General features: G+C 41.8%; 2 protein-coding genes and 1 pseudogene across 2 annotated transcripts in view; 1 reads left to right on the top strand and 2 right to left on the bottom strand.

Annotated features, from left to right (window-relative positions):
* Positions 1–21,008, bottom strand: part of LOC148023484 (UDP-rhamnose/UDP-galactose transporter 6-like) — a 28,701-nt gene extending 7,693 nt beyond the window's left edge. The window contains exons 1-3 of the mRNA XM_087696476.1: positions 20,345–21,008; positions 20,067–20,251; positions 19,786–19,986 (exon numbers count right to left, since the gene is read on the bottom strand). Of these exons, the coding sequence (XP_087552602.1) occupies positions 19,786–19,986; positions 20,067–20,251; positions 20,345–20,477 (519 nt within the window). The 5' untranslated portion in view covers positions 20,478–21,008. The remainder of the gene's footprint in view (positions 1–19,785; positions 19,987–20,066; positions 20,252–20,344) is intronic.
* LOC148023486 (uncharacterized) lies at positions 4,070–4,651 on the bottom strand. The gene has a single exon (XM_087696546.1). The coding sequence runs from the start codon at positions 4,649–4,651 to the stop codon at positions 4,070–4,072; it is 582 nt and encodes a 193-aa protein (XP_087552672.1).
* LOC148023485 (uncharacterized) lies at positions 10,680–11,924 on the top strand (annotated as a pseudogene).
* Positions 21,009–21,233: the final 225 nt, after the last annotated feature.

Below are 21,233 nucleotides of genomic sequence, written 5' to 3'. Positions count from 1 at the left end.
TTTCCGTTACGACCTTGGATGCTATATGGGATTTGATGCTCTGATTATGGATCTAGGCTATTACTTGGATATACTTACAAGTATTGAGCAATGAACTGCTCCCTTGTTTTGGCAGTTGCCCACTGAGCTGTGATTGCTTGTTTGCATTTGATATGCAGGATATTTACTGATCAATGGACTTGGATAGTGCTTGGGATTTACAGTTATGGCCATCCTGCTTCTCTGTTGTATGGTATCTATGCTATTTGGGCTGCTATTGCCCGTGTATGTCAAGGAGCAGTTGATCTCTATGGCCACCCGTGTATGCACATGGTCTGCTGTTATGTATTTTACAGAGCCTCTTACCTGGATGCTTTTACACAGATATTTGAGCTTTTATAGGAGCTTGATTCTTGCAGGTTTATTTGCCACCTGCGGTTCTTGGCTGGACATGTATGTCAGTACATGATATGAGACACTGCAAAGTTATGTATGCTCCTATGATTCGGGGATACTTATGCATTTATGGCTCCGAGGCATGCTTATGTTTTTATGGCTACGAGCTACAGTGGTTGGATATGTCATGCTTTTGTCTGCTAGGCTTATCCGTGTGGAAGCTTTTGCATCCGTGGTTGATGCCTTTGTGTTCTCCCCTTTTGGTTTGGATGAGTCCCCTTTGCAGTATGCTATGACGACTTCCAGCTCTTCTAGTCAAGCAGACAGTCCTCTTGATAAGCCTGTTCTCTCTGATGAGAGTTCCCCTAATTCTTTGAGCTCCTTGGATGTATTGGACAGCGCTACTCATGCTATTACAGAGCAATTGTCCTCTTCTACAGGTCTTACAAGTTCTGTTTGCTTTCATTGTGGAAAGACAGGGCATGTGAAGCGTAAATGCTTCAAGTGGATTAGAGAGCAAAAAAGATTGCGCCGCACTAGACATGAGAGCAAAGTCAGTGATACAATAGGTGAGACCACTGTTGATAGTGGTATGGTGCATGTAGTTACCCATGATGATACAGCTGAGCCTAGAATCCTGGCATCGTGTTACCCTGCAAATTACTTGATCAGTGATACGGCCTATACCTTTGATTGGCTTTTAGATAGTGTGGCACCTTGTTATGTCACTCTGCATAGAGCTTGGTTCTCTTCTTACAGGGAGGTTGACGGATGTATTTCTTTGGGCCTTGAGTAGGATTGTCATGTTATTGGTACAGAGGATATACATTTGGCTTTGCCAAATGGATCTTCTCTTATGCTCTGTGATGTCTTGCATATATCTACGCTCGGTAAGAGTCTGATCTCTCTCAGTCAGTTGCATGGTGCAAGATATTGTGTCTCTCTTGGAAATACTGTCACCAAGTGGTGATACTTTTTACAAATGCTTTTCTTATTTACTTATATAAACATTTGATTTTTCTTTTATTTTGTTGTTGTTGCTTTTTACCCCCAAAGTTCTCTTGGAATAAGCAAGATCTTTGCATGGCCAGAAGAGACAGCCATTGGGACATTGGACTAATGGTTAGTCTAAGCCTTAGGACCAGTTTCATATTGAATGGGCACTGAAAAATAGAATGCCAGTGGTTTGGGACTGTGTGCTTAGCCACTAGAGATGGTGCACGACAATAAGCCTGGCGAAGATAGAAGATGCACATGTGAGAATGCTCACCGAATAAAAGTCACTATAACTAAGCCACATTACACTTTTGATATGGTCGCAATGATAAAAGTTGCACAGAAAAACTTGAGAAATGCAAGGATCACCATCCTTAAAATTTAGGGAGTTCGCGTCATTGTCTTCATTTTTACACGAGGATTAATTCTCTAGTCTATGCCGAGGTCAAATTCTGCACCGATCATGGAGAATTTTAGACCAGAAGGTTTAAACGAGAAAATTGTTACATGTATGCCATGTGGCATAAATTCCCAAAAGAGAGAGAGAGAGAGAGAGAGAGAGAGAGCATTTTTAAAAAAAACATAATAGGCATAAGAGGCTGTAACTGGCATGTTCACTGGGAAGGGCGGTGGTGTACAACCAAAATAAATAAATGCTTTCACCCAATTTAACAGTCGCCCACTTTACCTGAACTTAAAGACACAGAATCAAGAAGACATACAGGAAGCTAGAATGCTCCTGTTGCAACACATACACCCTGTTGGCTCCTAAGTTAGGCGCCCCTTGCAGTATTTCTTTATTTTTAAAAAGAGAAAGTACAATGGGCTGTCTTTCACCTATTCTGGGTGAAATTTGACAGCATAATAGTACAATTACTAACCCAAATCAAGTTGACCAAGAGGGGAAACTCTGCCCAAGTCTGAAACTTCCGGTTGGAGTGCAGATTTGACCATTTCAGTCTGCTGTAATTACTGGTTCAGACCTGTTCTGAAACCTGTTTACAACTCATACTGTTCCCTGTACTGTTCAGCCCACTGTAATTACTGGTTCAGACCTGTTCTAACACCTGTTCTCAGCTCATATTGTTCCATGCACTGTCCTGCATCATCTGGGCTAAGTGCCCCTTGATTCTGACATTAATTGGGCTCTGAATTAACCTCTGAACAGTCCAAAAACAGTACTGATTCAATGCTGTTTCAGACACTTACTTGGTGAGGTTACCACCCTCCCCTGTCTCTGCTAAGACAGCATACAACTGCTCCTGTTCCTGACAAAAAGAGGCTCTTGCCTCATGCAAAAACAGCATACTCCACACAGCTGTACCTGAATCAGAAGAAAGGCCCTTGATTCTGCAGCATAACCATACTGTCAAGGAGGGAAAGAGAGAGAGTAGGAAGCAAACTCAAGCCTCTGTGCATCATAGACAAGGTAGACCAGCTCTCAAGAGCCCTCCATCTGCAGCAATCCATCTCCCTTTCACAAAATGAGCCCCCCATGCATTGAAACTCGTTTTTGTGCTGCCCTCTCTCTCTCTTTTGGGAATTTATGCCCAAATTGTGACACATGGCATACATGTAACAATTTTCCTATTTAAACCTTTCGGTCTAAAATTCTCCATCCTCGGTTCTAAATTTGACCTCGGCACAAACCAGAAGATTAATCCTTGTACAAAAACGAAGATAATGACGCGAACAGATTTTGGGGTCCAAAAATAGTAACTCCCTAAATTTTAGGAGTTGCTTTCATTGCATCCCCACTAGTCTTCTGACCATCTTTGCAGACTATGGCTACATCCAAATTTGTAATGTAGCTAAACTGAAAGTGAATTTCCACTGATGACCCCACATGGACTAATCTCTTAAAGATTTGTCCATCTTCACTTTGGACTAGTCTCTTCCAAGCTAGTTCTTCAACACACTTGTCCATATACACTTTCACAAGTCTCTTCCACGCTTGTCAATCTACAGTGCCATCAGTCTCTTCCAGACTTATACTGGACCTTAACTGTCCAGTCTTTTGACTCACTAGACATTCCTGTCCGTTTCACATACTGGCCATGCAACTCAGGCGTTTAGATTTCAAGAGGGATCCTTCCAAAAAGAAAAACCAAATAAAATATGTAATAAAGAAATCAACAAAAATGTAATAGTTGTCACAGTCTTGTGATATACCTCCCTCTCGAAATCGCAAATGTCCTTGTTTGCATGAATGTCATACATGCTTCCAGCTAACCCAGTGAACTTACACTTGGCAGCACATGTACAACACATACATGCTATCAGTCAACATTGTGAACTGAACACACTGTTAACACATGTATGTTCTAACTGTGAAACATGGCAGACTATTATCATGTGACTCCACATCACTGTTTCCAGATATAGTGGCCGGTACACCACAATGATATCCCCATAGTGGCAGATTCTCATTTGATGACTCCACATCACCCTAACTAGAGATCTAGTGGCCGGTACATCAAAATGATATCCCCACTGAGTCAATTCACAGAATACATGCCCGATCGAGTAACCATTGTTACAACATGTATTGAATCCAATAGAAGTAAAAACTGTATTCTTGCAAGCAATACTTACTTCTTTAGCACTGAGAAAACCATATGGACACAATAAGTGTTAACCTGTACAAAATCTGTTTTTGTACATAATTTCTTTCTTAAGCAATTGTCACTTTGACAATCTATTTCAGCTTAGAGATACAAGGGGTCAAGGTAGGTTGCAAGCGAAATGCTTCAAGGTAAAGTTTCAACACATTAGGTGACTCTGCAAGTTCACCTTCGTCCATCCACTTAGCATCTATAGCTGGATAGTTTTTGAACTTAACCAAATATCTTCTAGCAACCTTGCCTTTCACTTTCCTTTCTTTGTGTGCCAGTACCTGTTCTGGAACAAGAATTTCATCAAGTTCCTCAACTTCGGGCTGTTCCTCAACTGGCATATCTTCTGGCACATCACCCACATAAGGTCTAAGAAGACTTACATGGAAAGCATTATGAATCTTCCAATTGTCAGGCGATTTCAGCCTATAGCTGACATCACTAATCTTCTCTGTTACTTGAAAAGGCCCATAGTATCGCATACTAAGCTTAGTAAAAAGACTTTCCTTGCCTTTTCGCTTCTTTAAGCGTGCCTTTTCAAACCGCAACAGTGCCCAATCACCAAGTGAAAATATCAATTCACGACGGTGATGATCAGCAGCTTTCTTTTGCTTTGCCCGAGTCCTTTCAAGGGCATGCTTAACTTTCTGATACATTTCACCCATACTCTGCACATACTAATCTGTCTGAAAGACCTTATCCTTTGTATGCAAAATGGGAGCAACCTTTTTACCACCTTCAACAATTTCAAAAGGGGCTTTGCCTGTTGATGAATGCACAGTATTATTGTATGCATACTCAACCAAATGCCAGAATGATCACTCGACTAGAATTCATCTTTTCTTTAAGAAGATTAAAAGCTGAAATCTCTTTCTATGTCCACTGGAAAGGGATTCCTTTCTTCTGTAAAGCATGTAAAGATGAAGCAATCTCTGCAAAATTGCGAATGAACCTCCTGTAATAAGAACACAAACCCAAGAAGCTTCTAACATCATGGACAGTCTTCAGATCTGGCCATGTTCTAATTGCTTCAACCTTAGCAGGATCCATTCGGACACCATCCTTTGACACTATGTGCCCCAGGAACTGGATTTCTTCCAAAAAGAACTCACTCTTCTTGCCATTGATAAGCAACATGTTACTGCAAAGCTCATCAAAGACTGCTTTCAAGTGTTCTCTATGCTCCTGTTCATTCTTTGAAAAGACAATCATGTCATCAAAGAATGTACCAACAAACTGCCTGTATGGACGAAAAATCATGTCCATCATTCGATTAAATGTAGCAGGAGCATTATAAGTCCAAATGGCATTACCAAGAACTCATAGAGACCAAACGTGGTCCTAAATGCAGTCTTATGCACATCCTCTTGCTTAATCCTAATCTGGTGGTATCCACTCTTCAAATCTATCCTGCTGAAAATTGACGCTCCTTCCAAACGGTCAAGGATGTCATCAATTCTTGGAATGGGGAACCTGTTCTTGATGGTACTCTTGTTCAACACTCGGTAATCTATGCACATGCGCCAAGAGTCGCCCTTCTTCTGCACTAGGAGCACTGGTGAGCAAAAGGGTGATGAACTTGGCTGAATCAGCCCTTTTTCCAACAGCTCATTCACCTGGCTCAATATCTCTTTCTGTTGGGCTACACTAACCCTATACAGAGATCTATTTGGTGGGCTACTGCCTGGCACCAAATCTACTGCATGATCCTCAGACCTCTCTGATGGCAACTGTGATGGTAATGAGTCAGAAAAACAATCACTGAACTGAGACAAGAAAGCAGACCTGTCTCTATGTAACATAGATAAATTTGACTCATCATTATCCTTGACATCACGTGCAAAAATCAAGTACGCAGAAAGATGATTCTTTATTACAGATGTAATGGCAGAAGCTGATACAACAGGTACAGACTCTCCTTTAAGCTTCACATCAAGCACATGAGTCTTTCCCCTATGTTTCAAAGTCAGTGTCTTGTTAAAGGCATCCATCACACCATGCTTTCTGAACATCCATGGCATTCCCAATAAGACATCACAGCCTCCAAGTGGCATGATATAAAATTCTTTTGCATCAACATAAGACTGTATATGAAGACGCAGCTTTCCAAGAATGGGTGTCACAGACTTTGAGTGACCAGGACATGCCAACCCTGCCTCTGCTGTGTAGCCCATCTCATCTGCTCTAATGCCCAAAGTAGAAGCCAACTCTGGTGAGATAAAGTTTGCCTTAGCTCCAAGATCAAAGAAAATAAGTACATGTTGATCCCTAAGTTTACCCCAAGCTCTGCAAAGCTTATTAGCATCCAAGTGTGGCTTGTCTCCCAGCATATCTGGCACTAAACCTGCTGAAGGTTTGGGCTTCTTTCCTTTCCTGTCCTCTTTATCATCATCAGCTGATCTCTTATTCTTGTCCGGACAATTAGACGCAATATGACCAGTCTGCCCACAGATAAAGCATTTCCTCTCAGCCATTAAAGCCTCTCTCTTCAAGAGACTTGCGCACAAAAGGTTTCTTCTGATCCTTTGGCTGCTGTCCAAAGAACTTGGCTGGCTTCTTCTTGAACTACCAAGATTTACATGTACTTTGAGAAATCTGAGAAACCTATTTACCAAATGGCTTCTTTGCTGAAAATTTTTCAGATTTGTCCTGTTAAATGCTGCCCCCAAAACCACTTGACTGTCCCAACAATAATGCATTTCTTGTGGTAGCATTCTCAATTAACTGAGTCAAAGTGGTGACCTTTGTCTTTGTACAATAATTCCGGAGTTCCTTGGGCAGCCCACAGCAATATTTCTCTATCTGCTCGGTCAATGGCACAACCCTGTAAGAAGTGACTGGAAGCAAAGCCTCCCAAAACTTCTTGTTATAGTCTTCCAGATCCTTGCATTTAGATGCATCGTAAGTCCAAGTGGCAGGAGCCTGTCCTTGCATCACAGTGTACTCCACCACTACTAGCATTGTCCTTAAGAAAAGTGGCAGCTTTCCGAACCTTAGAAGGCTCTGTAAAGTTCCCTTCTGCAAATGCTGCATCAATCTGCTGTAAGAAAGAGAGTGCATTGGTCCTATCTTCAAATCCTCGAAAGATGTCAAACTGTACGGCTGCACCACCTTCCTTGTATGGCTTTGGCTTCTCATGAGCCATCAAAGGGTCCGTAGGATATGCCTGTAACATAGGAGCACTAACAGATGGCATGGAAGTTGCCGGACCACTGACTACAGGGCTTGTAGACACAATACTTGCTTGCTGATTTTGATAACCAGCCATACCAAAAGTGCCCTGTGGCATGCCGAAACTGCCCTGAACTCCCTGAAATCCAGGCTGCATGCCTATATTACCATACATGGGGTTGGCATATAACCCTGTGTACCCCCAAACATTGTTCCTGGTACATAAATCTGGTTTCCAGGCGCATAACCAGCCATACTCTGAAATACAGATCCACCTCCAAAGTACCCAGGATGTACAGAGGTCGGTGGGAAAACCTGTGGTAAAGCCTGAAAATTGTTTCCCTGTCCATTTAAACCAACGTTTGGCTACTGTAAAGTGGCAAGCTGAATTGGCAATGCCTGTGTAACTAGCGTTTCCGCCACCTGTTCATGGACAGTCGGAACCAATCTTGGAGTCTCCGTTGACTCCGCAAGCTGCCTTGGTGTTTCCACTGAATCTGCAGCATGCTTACCCTTATCCTGGACCTCTACTGGATACGAAATCTTTGTAGGTTGCCCAACTTGCTGTAAAGGAAGGGAAGGCTGCAAAAATGCCAAAAACCTTGGATTCTGCATCACTTGAGTAAACATACTCACGGCGGCAACTAACAGAGTCTTGAAAATGTCTTCATCCATAGAAGAAGCCATAAGAACTTGTGGCTCAACCATAACAGGAGGAGTAACAAACTGTGGAGGTCTAGAAGACTCTCCCACCTCATGAACAACAAGAATCTCCTGTGATGCAGACACTTCCTCTCTGGTGTCTTCCTTTCTATCAGCCATAATGCACAATTCTGTATCTTACACCCAAACAAAACCTGGCTCACTCTTTAGGGAAAAAGTGATTCGATCCTGGCAATGGAACCATGTAACCGGCCTGTTCACTGGGAAGGGCAGTAGTGTACAACCAAAATAAATAAATGCTTTCACCCAATTTAACAGTCGCCCACCTTACCTGAACTTAAAGACACAGAATCAAGAAGACATACAGGAAGCTAGAATGCTCCTGTTGCAACACATACACCCTGTTGGCCCCTAAGTTAGGCGCCCCTTGCGGTATTTCTTTATTTTTAAAAAGAGAAAGTACAATGGGCTGTCTTTCACCTATTCTGGGTGAAATTTGACAACATAACAATACAATTACTGACCCAAATCAAGTTGACCAAGAGGGGAAACTCTGCCCAAGTCTAAAACTTCTGGTTGGAGTGCAGATTTGACCATTTCAGTCTGCTATAATTACTGCTTCAGACCTGTTCTGAAACCTATTTACAACTCATACTGTTCCCTGTACTGTTCAGCCCACTGTAATTACTGGTTCAGACCTGTTCTGACACCTGTTCTCAGCTCATATTGTTCCCTGCACTGTCCTGCATCATCTGGGCCAAGTGCCCCTTGATTCTGACATCAATTGGGCTCTGAATTAACCTCTAAACAGTCCAAAAACAGTACTGATTCAGTGCTGTTTCAAACACTTACTTGGTGAGGTTACCACCCTCACCTGTCCCTGCTGGGACAGCATACAATTGCTCCTGTTCCTGACGAAAAGAGGCTCTTGCCTCATGCAAAAACAACATACTCCACAAAGCTGCACCTGAATCAGAAGAAAGTCCCTTGATTCTGCAGCATAACCATACTGTCAAGGAGGAAAAGAGAAAGAGTAGGAAGCAAACTCAAGCCTCTGTGCATCATAGACAAGGTAGACCGGCTCTCAAGAGCCCTCCATCTGCAGCAATCCATCTCCCTTTCACAAAATGAGCCCCCCATGCATTGAAACTCGTTTTTATGCTGCCCTCTCTCTCTCTTTTGGGAATTTATGCCCAAATTGTGACACATGGCATACATGTAACAATTTTCTTGTTTAAACCTTTCGGTCTAAAATTCTCCATCCTCGGTTCAAAATTTGACCTCGGCACAGACCAGAAGATTAATCCTTGTACAAAAACGAAGATAATGACGCGAACAGATTTTGGGGTCCAAAAATAGTAACTCCCTAAATTTTAGGAGTTGCTTCCATTGCATCCCCACTAGCCTTCTGACCATCTTTGCAGACTATGGCTATATCCAAATCTGTAATGTAGCTCAACTGAAAGTGAATTTCCACTGATGACCCCACATGGACTAATCTCTTGAAGATTTGTCCATCTTCACTTTGGACTAGTCTCTTTCAGGCTAGTTCTTCAACACACTTGTCCATATACACTTTCATAAGTCTCTTCCACGCTTGTCAATCTACAGTGCCATCAGTCTCTTCCAGACTTATGCTCGACCTTAACTGTCCAATCTTGACTCACTAGACATTCCTGTCCGTTTCACATACTGGCCATGCAACTCAGGCGTTTAGATTTCAAGAGGGATCCTTCCAAAAAGAAAAACCAAATAAAATATGTAATAAAGAAATCGACAAAAATGTAATAGTTGTCACAGTCTTGTGACAGAGACAGATGGGAGAATGAAGTTTGGAGGAGTTGAGGGCAGATTGTTGCAAGAAAACCAGCCATGGAGAGTACTTGTACATCTCTGACTCAAGCACGGAGGTAGAGCTTGCTCCCTCTAATCACCTCTCTCTCTATTCTCAGAAGAAATGCTTTGCATAATGGATTGATTCCATCGAAGGTACAATTCTATGTTTACTCTGCGCATGCTGAATAAGAACAGTGAACTTTGCACATACTGAATCGTAAGAACAGTGAACTCTGCTCATGCTGAATAAGAACAATGAACTCTATTCGTGCTGAATAAGAACAGTGAACTCTACACATACTGAATCGAAAGAACAGTGAACTCTGCTCATGCTAAATAAAAACACTGAACTCTGCACATGCTGAACAGTAAGAATAGTGTGCTGGACAGTAAAAACAGTGAATTCTGCACATGCTAGATAGTAAGAAAAGTGAATTCTGCACATGTTGGACAGTAAGGGATGTTGATCTGGACATGTTGTATCGTTCCTATGCAGCTGGAATTTACTTAGAAGAGATGAAAACCAACTATTCACAAGTTATGTATTTTGGAACATTACCATTTTTGTAATTTTCTATCTTTTAATTGACAAAGAAATACCGAGAGGGGCGCCGGTCTTCGGGGCCAATCTGGTGTTGAGCAAGGGAGAGAGGTCTCTATTTATGTGTGTGTATGTAAAGTCTAGGTGTTAATTGAAGGAACTACCGCTTTATGTGAGTCATAGACCGGTTGCATGGTTCCATCCTCGGGTTTTGAATTCTTTTCTGTAAGAATTTAAGCTCGGACAGTTTTGGGTGGAAAGGCCATACACACAAGTTTTACGGAGATTACACGACTAGAGAGATTGCAGACATAAATAAAGGCAAAGGAAAACCCCCCCTAGAAGAAGAGAGTTCTTCTTCTGCTCATAGACACCGAAGAGAGAGTATTGGTGCACAAGTGTCAACACCTTCTGAAACCGAGATTGAACCACATGATGAGGAGCAAGAACAAGAGAATTTGTTTATGGCACAACTCCTCAGTATGGTTAGCTCTTTCCAACAGCTGGTAAAGAATCCTCGGATGCAAAAAATTTTGAAGTCACATAATGAGGATTCTCAGGCTAAGTCATCACATCATACCATGGAGCGCTCAAAAAGACAAACCTCTAATGTACGTGAGCATGTGGAAAAGACACCAAACATGGAGACAGGTCCAGTGCAACAAGAAGCACAAGCACAGGATCAGGGAGTGAATGGTCAAGGCAGTTATGCACAAGTGGCACAGCAGACTATTTCTCCTCAGTTTGCTACTTATCCTGGTTACTTTGGTGGTGGGTCAGTTTTTCAAGAAATGGCTGGATTACCCACGGGTTATCAAGGATACTTGCCTAGAGGGCCACCAAGAATAATGTCTATTGAGGCAATGAACCCACTTTATGCTAATATTGGTCTACAGCCCGATTATCAGACTCTACAGAGTCCTTATTTGATGACTAGAGTACAAAATGCTGCCACTAGTTTTTCTCTGCCTAGTGGGCATATGGCAGCTAAGACAGGTGAAATGAATGCTGATAATGCATCTAAGGGACTCCCCTTTTTACAGCCACCTGTCTATGACAACCTCACACCAAAAAGTGCAAAGCCTAAAGACTATAAAGAGAGTGGGCAAGCAATAAAGTTTGAAACCTTCAATGGTATGCAAGATAAGCTGAAAGCTTTGACATTTATACAACAGTTTGATGCAGCTTACACATGAGGGAATTTTACTGAGACTTCTAAGGTGCGAAAGGCTGCAACTTTTTTGAAAGGTAATGCTTTGCAGTGGTGGAACATATTGTTGATGCAAGGATATGCACCTACCACTTGGGTTCATTTCAAACAGTTGTTTGCAGCCTCATGGTTAACTAACACGTTTGAAGTAGATGTCATGACTGCATGGCAAAAATTGAACGTGGCAAATTGTACGGATTTAGAAGAGTACAATAAGAAATTTTGGGAAGCACTTTTGCCTGTGAGTTCTTACAGGACAGTGCCCCTGTCAGAACAAATTGAAAAGTACTGTTGCGGTTTGCCCGAAGCTATTAGGGATTATTGTACCAAGACTAGGGTTACAAATATGATATAGTTAATTGAAAATGCTAGTGTGGCAAATGCATTGTTGAAAGGAAAAGCTGACAGCTTTAAAGGCACTGAAAAGAAGGATTCTCAGTTTAAGAAGCAGTTTCCAGAAAGGACCAATTTTACAAAGAAGTCTTTTTGGAAGAAAAGATTTCAGCAGCAACCTTAGACTTCTTTTAAACAAGGTAAAGGACAAAAGAGGCCACTTTTTGGCAAAACATTTGAAGAAAGAAATGCTTTAATGATGGCTGGAAAATGCTTTATTTGTGAACAGAAAGGCCATATTGCTTCTAAGTGCCCACAGTAATTTTCTAAAGATACGGAGGATGAAGATGCGCCAAGTAAAAAGAAGCCCAGCATTGGCTTAGTGCCTGATATGGTGGGAGATCAATCAATTGATGATGCTACAGAATTGTGTAGAGCTTGGGGAAAGATCAAAGATTCCAATGTGGCTTATTTTCTTTGATCCTGGAGCTCATGTAAACTTTATCTCACCAGCATTGGTAGCTAAATTGGGTATACGTCCCGAGGAAATGGGACCAGTTGGACAGGCTGATTTGGCATGCCTAGGACATACTGAACTTGTCACCCCCATTCTTGGCAAACTTCGTATGCATATTTAGAGCTATGTGGACACAGAGGAGTTCCATATTATGCCTCTAGAGGGTTGTGATGTTCTGTTGGGTATCCCATAGTGCCACAGGAAGCATGCTATCTTGGATACTTACAATAGAACGATTACTCTTGTACATAGGAGTAAGACTCATGTGTTAGATGTGAAGCTTAAAGGAGAGTCTATCCCAGTTGTTTCTGCTTCGGCAATTACTTCTGTAATGAAAAATCATATTTCTGCATACTTCGTTTTTGCAAAGCAAGTTAATGAAGTTGACAATAATGTGTCTATACTAGATGAAAGTAGAAGGGCTTTCTTGGATAAATTCAGTGATTGTCTCTCAGATTCGTTACCAGGAGAGTTATCCCCTAAGAGACTTGAAGATCATACCATAGATCTTATTCCAAGGACTAGTCCGCCCAATAGGCCACCGTACAGGGTCAGTGCACCGCAACAGAAAGAGATTATGACACAAGTTAATGAGCTTTTAGAGAAAGGACTAATTCAGCCCAATAGTTCTCCGTTTTGTTCACTTGTGTTGCTAGTTCAGAAAAAGGACAGCTCTTGGCGAATGTGTATTGACTACAGAGCCTTGAATAAGAACACGATCAAGAATAGGTTTCCGATTCTAAGGATAGATGACATTCCTGATCAATTACAAGGAGCAGGAATGTTTAGCAGGATAGATTTAAAAAGTGGATACCATCAGATCAAAATCAGACTAGAGGATATCCATAAGACTGCTTTTAGAACGACATTTGGTCTCTATGAATTTTTAGTCATGCCATTTGGATTGACCAATGCTCCTGCTACGTTTAACAAGATGATGGATAGAATTTTCCGCCCTTATCGAAGTTTCGTTGGCACATTCTTTGATGATATGATTATCTTTTCAAATAATGAAGAGGAGCATAGAAAACACCTAGTTGCAATCTTTAATGAGCTTAAGCGTAACAGATTGCTCATTAATGGTAAGAAGAGTGAATTCTTTTTGGAAGAGATTCACTTCCTTGGGCACATAGTTTCTAAATATGGTGTGAAGATGGATCCTGCAAAGATAGAAGCAATTGTCTCTTGGCCAGACTTGAAAACTGTTCATGATGTCTGTTGTTTTCTTGGCCTATGCTCTTACTACAAAAGATTTGTAAGACACTTTGCAGAGATTGCTTCTCCTTTACATACGCTGAAAAGAAGGATGTCAAATGGGAATGGACTGACAAAGAGAAATCAGCATTTAGATGTTTGAAGGGGAACATGACTACAGATCCAGTACTTATTTTGTCTCTAAGCCATTTGTAGTGCAATGTGATGCATGTGGAAACAGCATTGGTGTTGTATTGATGCAGAATGGCCGAGTTGTGGCATACGAGAGTAGAGTATTTTCTGTCGTTGAAAGGACTTACCAAATTTATGAGAAAGAATTATTGGTTGTGATCCATCCACTATCATTAAACACTTAGATACTTTCTCACACAGGCTAAATTGTCAGAGAAACACATGCGTTGGACAAATTACCTATCTATGTTTCATTTTCAAATAGTGCATTTGGAAGGCAAGAAGAATGTAGTTGCAGATGCTTTATCTCGCAAACCACAGGTGTCAGCTGTTTCAATTCCTTATCACCACGAATTGGATGATATGAAAGAGCAGTATGCTGATGATGAAGATTTCTCTGAAATCTATGAACAGTTGATCAATGGCCAACATCATGATCATTATGTGTTCAAAGAAGGCTTTATCATGATGCATGGAAGACTATGCGTTACAAAACAACAAGGCCAAAAGTTTTATTAGAAAGTCATGCTCCACCGTATGCAGGACATCGTGGTATTGATGCTACAGTCAAAGCGGTAGAGACTTTCTCCTATTGGCCAGCATGAGGGAGTACCTCTTATAGCTCCCTCACCCACAGTGTTGGCGTCGTGTTATAGCGCGTTGATAGCTTCACCCACCCACCGTGACATGGTCCCTTGTTGTGCCTCTCCGGCGATCTTGTAAATACTTTTCACCTATGAATATGACGTGATGCCCCCAAGATGGGCCCTTGTGCAAATCGCGTGTCGTGTTATGCTCCGTGTCGAGTTCCGTGACATGTTGGGATGCCCCGTGACATGTTGAGGGGTCAAGATGACAGAGTTGGGGGAAGGGTCTAGAGCTACTCCAAGACCTAGACGGGGTCCAAAAGGGGTCCCGCGCAGGTCTCTAAGGGCCGGACCATCACAGCCAGCCTTGAGATCTAATATTGATGCATATGTCAGATCTTGCCTTGTATGTCAAAAGGCCAAATTTGATAGACAAAAGGCACCAGGGTTATTGCAACCACTGCCTATTCCAGAAAGGCCATGGGAAAGTGTTGCCATGGATTTCATTTTTTATCTTCCAAGAACTTCTTCAGGGAATGATGAAATCTCCACTATCATTTGCAAATTCAGCAAACATGCACATTTCATTCCTGTAAAAAAAAAAGGTTAAGTCAGAACACATGGTAAAGATATTTATATAAAATATCTTCAAGTACCATGGAATGCCACGGTCAATTGTCAGTGATAGAGATCCAAGAATGACTAGCTTGTTTTGGAAAGCATTGTTTGAAAACATGGGCACTACGCTGAAATTTTCATCTTCTTTCCATCCACAAACTGACTGTTTTAGATTTACTGAAGTGTTATGTTTCAGATCATAAGACTTCTTGGGAACACTACTTGCCATTGGTTGAGTATGCATACAATAATACAGTGCACTCATCTACTGGCAAAGCACCTTTTGAGATTGTGAAAGGTGGAAAGAAATTGCCTCCCATTTTGCAGACAAAAGATAACATCTTTGAAGCAAATCGTTATGTAAAAGATTGGGAAGAAGCATATAAAAATGTCAAGTATATCCTAGAAAAGTCACAAGCTAAACAGAAAAGAGCTCCTGATAGTCATAGTCGAGAGCTCTTGTTCAAAAAGGATGATTGGGCCTTATTGCGTTTTGAAAAGGCACGTTTGAGAAAACAGAAGGGCAATGAACGTTTGTTTCCAAAGTTAAGTATGCGTTATTATGGCCCTTTTCAAATCTCAAAGAAGATCAATGACATAGCATATAGGCTGAAATTGCCAGAGAATTGGAAAATTCATAATGCATTCCATGTGAGCCTATTGAGGCCTTTTATTGGTGAACTGCCAGAAGATTTGGTTCAAGAGAAACAACCTAAGTAGAGAAATTAGATCAGATTCTAGTTCCTGAGCAGATCCTGGCACATAAGGATAGGAAAGTGAAAGATAGAGTTATAAGAAGATTTTTGGTAAAGTTCAAGAACTATTCACCAATGGATGCCAAATGGATGGAAGAGGCTGAATTGGCAGATTCGCCTCAGTTATTGAAACTTTACCGAGAAGCTTTCTTACTGGAATCCATAGTGACTTAGAATGCTTTTTGAAGCAACGTACATTCTCTATTGTATAGTTGAATATTGTATCTCATTGAATAATGCATAATGTATGGCTTACATTTAGCATTAACATATGTATCATTGAATGAAATCTCTATGCTTTGAAGTTGTATTTGTTACACTTCAATTGAATGAATATGCATGTTGTGACACTAAAAGTTCACACATACGTGCTATCGCCTTGTGTTGCATCCGAAAACATGTATATTAGAAAGGCTCCTAATAATCATAGCTGGATACAGGATGTAATCCTAAATCTATGTGAGACTTGAACTTGCGATGACACAAATGGTAGTGGGGAAACTCCTACCATCGCCCCATGTCGTCTGTTAACAAGTGATACATGAGATGGCACTAATAACATGGAGAATCTTGTTATCGCCATGTCATCTGTTAGCATGTGTGTGGCATGCAATCAAGGTCACTTGCTTCTTTCAAGAGGGGCATATGTCACCAGGTGGTGATACTTTTTACAAATGCTTTTCTTATTTACTTATACAAATATTTGATTTTTCTTTTCTTTTGTTACTGTTGCTTTTTACCCCCAGAGCAGCCATTGGGACAAATTGGACCAATGGTTTGTCTGAGCCTTGACCAGTTCCATATTGAGTGGGCACTGAAAAATAGAATGCCAGTGGTTTGGGATTGTGTGCTTAGCCACTAGAGATGGTGCAGAACAATGAGCCTGGCGAAGATAGAAGATGCACATGTGAGAATGCTCACGGAATAAAAGTCACTGTAATTGAGCCACATTACACTTTTGATGTGGTCGCAATGATAAAAGTTGCACAGAACAACTTGAGAAATGCAGGGGTCACCATCCCTAAAATTTAGGGAGTTACTATTTTTGGACCCCAAAATCTGTTCGCGTCATTGTCTTCGTTTTTACATGAGGATTAATTCTTTAGTTTATGCCAAGGTCAAATTTTGCACCGATCATGGAGAATTTTAGAACGGAAGGTTTAAACGTGAAAATTGTTGCATGTATGCCATGTGGCACAAATTCCCAAAAGAGAGAGAGAGAGCATTAAAAAAAACGTAATAGGCATAAGGGGCAGATGGGAGAATGAAGTTTGGAGGAGCTGAGGGCAGATTGCTACAAGAAAATCAACCGTGGAGAGTACTTCTACGTCTCTAACTCAAGCACGGAGGTAGAGCTTGCTCCCTCTGATCACCTCTCTCTCTATTCTCAGAAGAAATGCTTTGCATGATGGATTGATTCCATCGAATGTACAATTCTGTGTTTACTCTGCTCATGATGAATAAGAACAGTGAACTCTGCACATGCTGAATAAGGACAGTGAACTCAGCACATGTTGAATCGTAGCAACAGTGAACTCTGCTCATGCTGAATAAGAACAGTGAACTCTATTCATGCTCAAAAAAAAACAGTGAACTCTGCACATGCTGAATCGAAAGAACAGTGAACTCTGCTCATGCTGAATAAGAACAATGAACTCCACATGTTGAATCGAAAGAAAGTGAACTTTGCTATGCTGAATAAGAACAGTGAACTCTCCACATGCTGAACAATAAAAACAGTGTGCTGGACAGTCAGAACAGTGAATTCTGCACATGCTAGACAGTAAGAATAGTGAATTCTGCACATGCTGGACAGTAAGGGATGTTGATCTGGACATGCTGTAATGTTTCTATGCAGCTGGGATTTACTTAGAAGAGATGAAAACCAACTGTTCACAAGTTATGTATTTTGGAACATTACCATTTTTGTAATTTTCTATCTTTTAATTTATAAAGGAATACCGAGAGGGGCACCGGTCTTCGGGGCCAATCTGGTATTGAACGAGGGAGAGAGGTCTCTCTTTATGTGTGTGTACGTAAAGTCCAGGTGTTAATTGAAGGAACTACCACTTTATGTGAGTCATGGCCTATGCCTTACCAATCACTTTGTGGAGCCTCGTATTTTGTGACCTTCATGGATCATGCTACCCACCGTGTTTGGGCTTACCCTTTGGTACGGATTGAGGATGCTGTTACTATGCTTGGCAGGTTTATGGATTCTGTTGGTAGCAGGCCTAGATACTTGTAGATGGATTATGAGAGTCATACTATCTCTCCCAGCTTACGGATCTCTTGTCAACAATATGGCATTGATTTCTTATGCCCACAATATTATGGGATTGCTCATGGCATGTGCCTGACTTTACAGGCAAAGGTTGCTTCTATGCTTACTACAGCTAGGTTGTCTTATGGCTTTTGAGCTGAGGCCCTTATGACCGCAGTCTACTTGGTTAATCGGACGTTGTGTTTCCCTTTGGATGCTATTACTCCGCATGAGGCATGGAGTGGCATGAGACCCTCCTATGATCACTTGAGGATGTTTGGCTGCTAGGCATCTATCAGTATGCCACGTGAGCCTATGTCGCGCAAATGCATACTCCTTGGTTATGGAGATGGTGACTTTACGGCTTACAGGTTTTGGGATTTAGATGCCCAGCAGGTTCTACGCAGCCGTCATGCTATCTTTTATGAGACACAGACACCTCTCAGACCTCTTGATGCGCGTTCAGTGCGCTTTATGGCTGATTTTACAATCGTATGTCAGTCTTCTGCTTTGCTAAGGCCGCATACTGTCTTGAGACCCCGTTTGACTTGTGTCCGGGATGCTGGCCCTTTTTTGATGATTGACCTTGGAGAGTCTGTATGCTCTCCGCTCTCTTTCATACACTGCGTTGATGCTATGTGCCACTCTGATGCTTTACAGCCGTGCACTTATGAGTTGTGTTGATTACATCATGGGAAGCAGTCATGGATTGCTCTATTGTCTAGAGCTATGGGATCGCTTATCTCTTGGATGTCATGGACTCAGGGATGCTTGACTCTTCTTGTGAGGAGGTTCCCGCCACTTATTGCACAGCTCGCTTTCCGATTGGGCATTGGGTGAGATGTCATGATTCCTCACTCTGTCTCTTTTCTTTTCTTTTGTTTTTTCACTCCCTGGCCCATTGGCCTTTTAGTGGGAGGTTGTTGGGGTAAAATGCCCTTGGGCCTGCCCATGTACAGTGGCCGTCCATATTCTTTATTCATATATATATGAAAGTGCAATAAGGCTGTCATAACATTGTTGGCAGCACCAACATTGTGTGTGCTCTTCTCTCCCGCATCTCCTGCATCCCTTTCAGACCTAATTCTAGCCTGCATTTGGACCGGATCAGCTGTGTCTCTTATCATCTTATTCAACCTGATCTGCGTTATGCTGCTACAGCGGGTCGTGATCACATTTTACACTCTTCCACATTTTCAGTCATTCTCATCCCTGTTCCTAACTGGCCCTTGGCTGCTACATGACATCAGCGGCAGCATTTACATCAGATTTGGTGGTACTGCTGCACTCAGGATCCATGCAGGGAGTACAACACTCGCCAGCACTCTCCCTCAGCCTGCCCCCATGAGAGCCAATTGTTGTTGGACATCTCAGCTCCTTTGGCATCACATCTCTATCATCTTCTTCACTCATTCATATTCAGCATTCGTTCATTCATCAGATTATACTCTTCTCCCCATTTTGCATTTTTATCTTCCCACTACTGCTGCACAAATAATTACATGGCACTTGTTCAAACAGAATGTATTGTTCAGTCATATTGAGCAGATCAATGCAGCACAAAGATCCTTAATTGATGCCCTTGCTAGGGCATTGTCTATATTGTTCAGAAAATATCTCAGAAAAACCAAATCTGGTATCCAGTCTTGAGAAGCTGACCACCTAAAGCAGACTCACTGTTAATATACTAGACAATCTGCACTGACATTAACTTTTTCCAACCATTGAAAGACTACAACTATGAATATTGATTTGAAGACCACATGTTTGTGTAGGAACACCTATGACCCAAAAACATTAGTTGACCTTGTTCTAGGCATCCGACTTAGTTTCTTCTATTTGAAGCAGACATGATTCATCTCCTGACAAATAGTCACTATGTTACAAGGCATAGGAGAGTCAATTGATGATGTACTTACATATTGTTGTAAAGCTGTGCTCCAAACAGCAATAATGGCTGCAATAAACCCTTTTGTATTTACACTGACATCAGTCACTGTGCAGATGGCCACTCCAAGCAGCACCACAATTATGCTCAGTTTAGTGTCCCTTGAGTACCGAATCTTATCAAAAAGCACCTCCAGAAAGCAAGAGACAGGAATCATGCTGAGTTTGGCTATCTGTCAGGACAAAGGTGTCATGTGCCGAAAAATTGGCCTGCTTAGATTAGTTTGATGCACATCAAAGAAGACAAACACACCTGATAGAAGCCAACAGAATTCCACATAAGGCTGACATTCATTCCAACAATGGAGAAGTTGGCACACAGAGCAAACTTCATAAGCTCAAATGCAGGCAAATTTGTGTGCTGAATGTAACCGAGCCACCGAAGCACAAAAGTCATGAGGGTAGTCATTGCGAAATGCAATCCTGTTAATGTTGTTGCTGCAAGAAGACAAGTGAAAGCATGTCAAAAGAGCTGCAGCACTTGTATGACTGGATCTACGAGTGAATCAGTAAAGATGTTGCAGATCCAACCGAAACTGAAGCCATGGACAGCCATCAGCTGCTTGTTGACCATGATGATCCCCACAGAAGTACTGACATTGAACATCCATGCTGCTACATCTAAGGCAGCCTTCCTGTCAGCTTTACTACTTCCCGCAGCCATGGTCTGAACAGCTTCAGGGCCCGAGGAGATTGCTCACAAAGATCGAAACATGGAATCGAAAAGCCGAGATGCAGGGATCGGGCCTTTAAATACTTTTGACAGAAGGGGTGCAGGTCTCCGGTCTTTCGTAAGCCACAGCTTTACGCAGATAGCAAACAAGGCTCACTCCGAATTATCTTTCGGCAGATATGGGGTTTTAGGGTTCTTGCTGGGCCTCGGTCCTGTCTGTCTCTCGCTCTCTCGTAAACACAAGAGCGTCTTCCACGGATGCGAATGGTGAAGAAGCTCAAAGAAGATTTTAAGTTAAGGCGTCGCTTTTGAAGTTTTGGCTTCTCGTTGCCCTGGCCAAAAGACACAGTTCCTGCCTTTCTGGAACTTTGAACTGATGATCGTATACATACATGCGAGATATCAGGGTGAAAAGATTAATGGCGGAACCTGGAAGAAGAGGAAGAAGTTGTGCTTCTCCTCGTTTTCATGGAGTGTCCCCCTCTCTACACCTAGGTAGTTCTTTTGCTTCTAGTGGGGTGAAAAATGCAAGAGCTGGTACTTTTGCAGACAAGATGGTGTCAAACGCATTTTCTTTTGAGTGGGACCAGCATTACCTTTTAGATGGCTCCATAAGTACCACCCACATGAGGGTAGCAAGAGTTACGAACCGGCCGCCCATAAGTTGATATACTTGTGCAGTAATCTTTGTGCGACTTCACAGACAAACTATACTTTCAATTGATGTTTTCTTCTATGCACCTTCAC

This window comes from Lygodium microphyllum, chromosome 16 (genome assembly GCF_053477565.2).
Source record: "Lygodium microphyllum isolate KBCC chromosome 16, Lygodium_microphyllum_v1.1.10, whole genome shotgun sequence".
In the NCBI taxonomy this organism is placed as follows: Eukaryota; Viridiplantae; Streptophyta; class Polypodiopsida; order Schizaeales; family Lygodiaceae; genus Lygodium; species Lygodium microphyllum.
The sequence above is the reverse complement of the archived record's forward strand: the minus strand, read 5'-3'. Positions and strand labels throughout refer to the sequence as shown.

What these genes read in the sequence shown, in the direction of transcription:
- LOC148023486 (XM_087696546.1), bottom strand. Translation starts at nt 4,651, where the DNA reads ATGGGTGAAATGTATCAGAAAGTTAAGCATGCCCTTGAAAGGACTCGG.